The 7,781-nt window shown below is 42.5% G+C and overlaps 1 protein-coding gene across 1 annotated transcript; it reads right to left on the minus strand.

The window, feature by feature from the left end:
• Positions 110–1,162, minus strand: LOC109126475. Its single transcript, XM_019230046.1, has one exon. The coding sequence runs from the start codon at positions 1,160–1,162 to the stop codon at positions 110–112; it is 1,053 nt and encodes a 350-aa protein (XP_019085591.1).

Here is a 7,781-nt window from a genome sequence, read left to right on the forward strand (position 1 = left end):
TCCATAAAATCCCGGAGTGACTCGTTGGTTTGCTGGAACATGTTCCACAGATCGGCATTCGAGGCACCTCGAATCATAAATGTGGAATGGTGTTGTAAGAAAGCGGTAGTCAGCTCNCGTGGTAGCTTCCGATAGAGTTCAGCGGGAGCCGAGCGAACCATCCCAAAGCTTCGTGAGCTAGGTTCTCGACAAAGAGTTGACAGCAGCCAGCTTCGTATTCCTCTTCACTGAAGTGAGCTCGGCTTATAGCAAAACTCATAGAAGTCAGAAACGGCTTTGGGTCATCCAATCCATTGTACGGAGTGAACTTGAACTTGTTTACGTAACGAACACGAACGCGAGAGATCCTTGCAGTGAACGGCGAGCGCTGAACCTCTTCGAGTACTCGGTCGAGATTGGGGGCCGAGCTCGTTGCCCGGTGAACTCTCGAGGAGAGTTCTTGGATCATCATCTCAAGGCGCCGTATGGTTTTGTCCTTGAGATCTGCGTCGGTTTGTCGGCTCGGCAAAGTTGGGGTCGGCGGGCTTCCGCTTCGTCTCTGCGTTTGGTTTTGGTTCTCGGATGGGACTTCTCTGGGGCGTTCTTCCATGGAGCCTACGATGATCGATGCTGGTGGGCGTCTATGGCTTTCGTAGCGTTCTTCTACGGACAACATCGCAGGGGGCGGTGGATTTGCGTGCTGATCGCCGGGGTCGTTCTCACTCTGGCGCTCGCTCCTTCGTTGCTGGAGCCTGCTAATTTGATTTTGCGACGCTTCCTGCGCTGCCACAATTGCTTCGAGCCGCTCGTTTGTTCGCGTTTCCTGACCAGCGAGTCGATCGAGTATGACTTGCATCAGGTCGTCGAGTCCGCTCCTTTGGACGGGCAAAGCATTGGGGAGAGCGGCATTGGAGCGAGCGGCAGTGTTGGTGAGAGCGGCGCTGAGGAGAGTTGCGGCGTTAGTTACCAACTGGTCGGTGACAGGTCCGGGTCCAATGTTTGTGGCTGCGAGGGGTTCGAGGGGCGCGTCGGGCGCTGGCGGAGGAATCGTGCTCGGCGAGGGGCCTTCGGTTGAGATCGCCGAAGAGGGTTGAGGCAGGACAGTTCGTGTTCTCGTTCGCCCCCATCGCTGCTCCGTCGGCTGCTCCATTGCTTCGTTGAGATCGTCGCTAGGATTCGTCATAGATCTTGAAACTTTGAGGAAGTGAGGACCGTCGGTATTGATTCGTTCAAAAAGAAGTGTTCTGCTCTTGCCCCACGGTGGGCGCCAATTGTTTGTACAGAGGATTGCACAACACTAAATAAATATCGATTTTTGGGGAAAGAGAAGTTTGTTCTTTTATTAACGATAGGACTTCGAGGTCGTCACTAAAACGAGTCAAGATCGTGCTCGTCAGTTCACAGGAGAACTGGCAAGTGAGTCACGACGAGCTCGGAAGCTAACGAGAATTATACAGGAAACAATAAATATGATTAGACACAAAGTTTTGCTCTCGAGGTATTGTACGTGAGTCTGATGGATATTCTCCAGCGAGTACTGTTGCTTTATATAGCGGACTGTAGACCGAAGGTTTTCTAGGGTTTCCATCGTGAATTCCCGAGATTGCCCTTTACGATTTTACTAATGACTTTCATCCAATTTTGTCGGACCGAAATAGCAACTGTCTTGTCTTGTTGGGCCGAGTGGCATATTGGGCGCAGCCCATGTCCAACACCTTGATACAACAAAAATCCTCATAGAAATCATCCTCCCAACTAATCGTTTTATCGGAAAATTAAGCATTGCCTCATGGTGGTATTTAATCACTCCAACCAAGAGATGAATACATTAAATATGATCTGCAATCTTAGAATATTGGATGATGTAGCTGCTAACTCATTCGCATACTTCCCCTCCTTCAAAATTGATATATCATATGAGATAATTCTTTGTTATTTAGATCAACTTGTTTTGGAATCTCTAGATGCATACGCAATATAAAACCAAAACGAGGAGAATTTTTGCATATCCAAAATTTTTGGAATTGTTTGCAAATGAAATAGTTGGAATTTTGGTAAAGCAATTCTAATTTTTTCTTTTTGTTGTAGAAAGATCTCCCAGACAATGAAGATCGACTAGTTTTCAAGTTTAGATATGAAATCACAAACAATTCTCAAACTAGAAAGTATAAATACGTACCCTATCTCATTATAAATTTACACTAATTTCTCTTTTATTTTTTGTTATTTTTTTTGATAAATACAAAGAATTTACAAGTTTTGCATGTTATGTGAAAGTAGTGAAATTAAACCAACTTGATCCCATATAACATACAATACAAGTATCATTGCTTAGATCACTATTACTGAGAGGGGAAATTACGTTTAATTTATGTGGCAATGCTGGTATAGAAGGCAATCTTAAAACCATGGACATACTCTCAAATTTTCAATTTATTAATTGATTCTTTTACTTCAAAGATTAAATCTTACTATAATTATAATCGACATATGGATTGTTTTTCTATTGACAAAGCGTTATTTTAAATGACACACGAACAAAATTGATAGGATTTTCAAAAAATTTCAAGTTTGATTAGTTAATCGCATTATCAAAAATTTAAAATCTTTAAATGTCAATCCATCTTACTTTTTGTAAAGAATCGTAAATTTCTTCCATGCCACCGAATGATACATCTACAATTTTTTTTTTCCTACCATGCCACCGAACTTCTTCCATGTGGTTGATTTTGTAGCATACTTAGCGTGTTATCTTAAAGCATGACATAAAATAAATGTACATCACTGTTATATTCGGTTTAGTTATTATTTTCTTTTAAATCTAACCAAAACTATTACTCTTGTATGATTAGTCCGACATAAGTTAGTTACTAATATGAATCCTTTAGAAATATTTAGTTCACATTCATAATCCAATTGAATCTTCTTTTATTTTGGAGGAATGAAACCCTAGGTATATTTTCTTTCTCAATCCATAACCTATGTTAATTAAGATCATTACCTAAAAAACCTAAATTTATAGTTTGTATAATATTTTTTTTCTGAAAAAGGTTTTCTATTTAATTGCAAAGAAAAATAAAAATTTACTAAAGCCCAGCCTGACTTTAGAGTTTGATAATGGCATAAGCCCAAATAAAGAGGACAAAACCCATTAAACACACATTCAATAGAAATTAGGTTGAACCTACAAGTAGGTAGAAGTCGAGTAGGCGTTTAGGCAATGAAATAGTATCATCACCAAGTAGATCGAAACCAAATATCAAACATTGCTGAAGCCATGGAAGGATTAGAGTCTATGAAACTAGTGATTCTGTGACGGATAGTGGCGTCAATCAAGCGTAGTATAGTATCCATAGACCTGTAAGTTTGGCGTTGCAACCGATGATTCCTTTCTTCCCATATCAGGTATAAGGAACACTACCAAGCAAGTAGAGTGAGACGTTTCTTCGCTTTGGAACCTTGAAGTGCTTGCATGTCGCCTAGAGTGTCATCCCAGGAGGAAGAGGTTTGTATTTGGCATCATAATGCTACAACAGACCAGACCGACGAAGAGTAGCTACAGGCAAAAAAGAGATGGTCGCGATCCTCTGAACAGGCGTTACAAAGTAGACAGGATGGATATGTTTGGAGACCCCATTAATGCGATCACGAGTAGGACACCAATTTAGGACCAAGAGCCAAGTGAGGAAGCTATGTTTGGGGATACTATGGGAGATCCACACCGCTTTACACCATGAGACCAGTGGAGAAGGAGGATGGAGAAGTTTGTATACCTGTCCAGTAGAAAAGCGATGGTGAGTTTGCCCCTCAAGTACCCATTCATAGTAATCTTCATTTTTTTGTCAGGTCCACTGTAGTGGGATAGGTTAGTAAAGCAAGTTGGTTATCCGTTCTAGCATGTGGAAGTAACCATTGCCCTCGACGGTGTAGTTGATGTAGAGTAGCATTCTTTGGAATTCCAAGTCTTGCCTCTGAAGCAGACGAGATGAAGTCAAAGATCCTCCCAAAAGGCGACCATTTTTCTGACCAAAACCTGCATGATTGTCCATTCTCTACTCGCAATTTTATCCAGCTGAATACATCTCCTCTCATCTTCAGCAACTTATTTGCCAACAAGGATATTGTTGTCATGGTTTCTTTGTCCAGAAGTTGTTTAATGATCCTCTCAAGAAGTGAAGTTTGAACCAAGCAACCCATACCGAACCTGATCTGAAGAAGAGAAGCCAGATGAGTCGAATGGTACAAGCTTGATTCTAGTAGGTGAGATCGCGGATATCCAGTCCTCCCTGCTCCTTCGTTTTTGTTAACGTGTCCCAGGCAAACCTTGTACTATGATGTCCCTCCACCAAACCCTTCTATAAGAAGGCACTGCATAAATAGTTTATTTTTGCAATACACTTTTTCGGGAGTACAAAAGTGGAGCACCAGAAATTTGATATCCCTGCAATCATTGTATTGATCAGCAAAAGGCGACCAGCAAAAGATAAGTGTTTTGCACACCAGTTATTTATATTTCCCTTCACTTGTTGTAGCAATGGTTCGCAGTCTTGAATGGTCAACTTTTTGGTACAGAGAGGGACACCCAAATAACAGACCAGTAGGCAGCCATGAGTTAGACCAGTAGTGGTTTTGATTAAGTCAACTTCTTCATCAGTAAGACCCCGAGCGAAAAAGATGATTTTGGCATACTGATTGCCAGACCAGACCGTTCTTCAAACTCACAGAGGACTTGAAGGACTTGTTGAACTAAGGACAAGGATCCATCCAGAAATATAAGAAGATCATCTGCAAAGCAAAGGTGAGTAAGCTTTGCTTTATAACAGTTATGCTGCTATTTGAATTTACCATCTTCAACCGCTTTATTCAGCATTAATAATAGGGTGTTCATGGCAATAACAAACAGATAAGGAGAGACGGGGTCACCCTGCCGGAGTCCACGTTTACCATTGAAGTATCCATGGACCATACCATTATAGCCAACCGTAAAGTTGGGGTGGCAGATACACGCTTGGAGCCACCTCAAATATTGGTGAGGAATGGAGATTCCTTTTAAGCAGTTGTAGAGAAAGTCCCAGGAGATGGTGTTAAACGCCTCGGCGATATCGACCTTAATCACTATACATTTAGGACTCGCTGCCTTATGGTATCCGTTTACAATCTCAGCAGCTAGTATGGTGTTTTCCAATAGGAGATGGTTCTTCATGAATGCAGTTTGGTTCGGCAATATCAGGGATGGGAAGATAGGCTTGAGACAAGCGACAAGCAGCTTGGATATCACCTTGTAGAGGGTATTGAGGCAGGAAATTGGAGGATAGTCTGCTATTTTTGAAGCCCCTAGTTTTTTTGGCACGAGAGTAAGAATGGTGGAGTTAGTTGAGGGTGGCAAGAAGGATGTGAGGAAAAAGTTACGAATAGCAGTTATAACTTCTAAACTAAGGACACTCCAAGAAGCTTTGTAGAAACTTGAGGATAGTTCATCCAGCCCAGGGGCCTTATTAGGGTTTAACTTCATCATCACTTTAGTAATCTCATCAGTTGTGGGCACCAATTTCATTGCACTAGCCTGATCTTGCATACACCGAAAGGTGTTAAAAGAATGGAGCCATTCTTGGGAAGTCCAAAGCGTAGGTGAACACGACGTATTAGGTGCTATAATAGACTTGAAGTGAGCAATGGCATGATCACACATTTCCAACGGGTCCACTAGAAGGTCACCTGAGTCAAGAAGGAAAGAGCGAATAGTATTGTAGCTTGCATGCGCCTGACAAATCTTGTGGAAATAAGAGGTATTTAGATCTCCTTCCTTCAGCCAATTGATCCGAGATTTTTGTCTAAAGTAGTTTTCTTCTATGTCCCGCAGGAAACTCCATTTAACGTGAAGGTCTCTCTCAAGTTGGAAAGCGGTCGGGGACAGATTGTTCAAAGCCTGTACCTGCACATCCAATAACAAACGGCTAGCCTCACTCACTCTCTCTTGAATCTTTAAGAAATTCTCTCTGTTTAGTGTTTTTAAGTCAAAGGGCCATTTCATACCCGTACACACTCCGAAAGTGCGAATTGCTACCTGTACAAATAAGGAGTGCCAATTTATACATGTACCCTAAGACATTTTAAATTTCATACATATACTCACAAAATTGAGCCAATTTCACAGTCCACGTTAACGGAATTAAGTCAACCGTTAGAGATGCTGACTCAGAGTCCACGTGTGTATTGACTGCCATCGAAAATTCAAAAACGACGTCGTTTTGTTTTCTTTGAAAAAAAATTGTACAGGTAGCAATTCGCACTTTCAGAGTGTGTACGGGTATGAAATGGCCCTTTTCTCCTCCTTTGATGGTCTTTTGCTTCCAACAGGTTATCTGCAAAGCTTCCGGCCTGAATCCAAGCTTCTTCCACCACGTAATGGAAGTATGGGTGTTTAGTGAGATAGTTGAAAACTTAAAAGGTCGGGTGCCTGCTAAGGCAAGGAGAGTGGTCAGAGGGTAACGGGGGAAGTATGGTATTGATGTTGTCCGGGAAAAGTGAGAGCCAGAGGTTATTGACCAGAACACAATCTAGTTTCTTGGCTATTGGGTTAGACGGTTGGTTATTGCTCCAAGTGAAGAGAGGCCCTTGAAATCGCAGATCAAACAGGTCTAACTGGGAGAGACAATCTTTAAGTTCTGTCATTGAGGAGGAAATACAGATTACTAATGGTGAGGAGTGCTCTGCATGATGGATAATCTGACTGAAATCACCACCGACTATCCAAGGGTAGGTATCGAGAGCTAAAGATTGCTGGAGTTGAAGCAGTTCCACCCACATGTCAGTTCTTTCCTCAAGTAAGTTAGACGCATACACTGCAGTGAATACGAATTGAAGCTTGTTCGCAATAATAACTTCACAGGTCAATGCTTGACGTGATTGACTTATCACTCTAATAGACGTTGGGTCCTTCCAAATGATGATGATGCAGCCATCATGATCTGCTGAGTGGTTGGAGGTAAAATTCATCCTTGACACGCCTTTGCTATAATATGGTTCAAACTAATTTCTTTAATGTGTGTTTCCAAAATAGCTCCAAAAAAAGCGGCTGATGGTATCTAAGCCAACTACAAAAAGGCTTATGCTTATCCGGTCATTTAGGCCTCGGATATTCTAACAAAGTGCTTTATATCCATTAGAGATGAGCGGGAGGCTCACCCTGGGGAGAGGGAGTTTAGAAAAAAAATTGGTAGTAGAAGATGGTTCAAGTTGGAGCAAAAGCGAAGGTTGGCTAGGGTGAGGATGAGAAGAGGCGATCAAAGGGGGACTACGGGGAGAAGGGTGAGAGCGGGATCGTTTTAGATTAGACTTCGAATTGTCTGATGAGTTAGGATAGGGGTAAGGTTGGCCAGAAGGCATTACTCGAGCAGGGAGCCTAACACTCATAGGTAAGTCATGACCAGTTTCAGGGATGTTGATGGCTAAGTAGTTATGGGGATCAAAAGGGTGAGTTTTTGAAGGATCAATAAGAAGAGTGGAGACTGATGGGGTGGGCAGTTTAGGGGGAGGGACGGGGGTGGATGGGGGCGTTGGTTTGGGCTTTGATGGGGTAAGAAGGGCAAACGAGGTTGAAGAGGTTACATAAACAGAATTGGAGGCTGGAAGAGAAGAGGAAGGTTTAGTGACAGGGGAAGCAGTAGGGGCTTTATCTTTTTACGGTAAGATAAGGTTGTTGGATTCGAAGTATGGTGTTTGGAGGGAACCTCCTTACCTTTTCTGATCTGTGCATCCGAACCTTGCTTTACCGTAGAGATAGGAATAGATTCCTTGGGAGG

Source organism: Camelina sativa, chromosome 9 (genome assembly GCF_000633955.1).
Source record: "Camelina sativa cultivar DH55 chromosome 9, Cs, whole genome shotgun sequence".
Classification (NCBI taxonomy): Eukaryota; Viridiplantae; Streptophyta; class Magnoliopsida; order Brassicales; family Brassicaceae; genus Camelina; species Camelina sativa.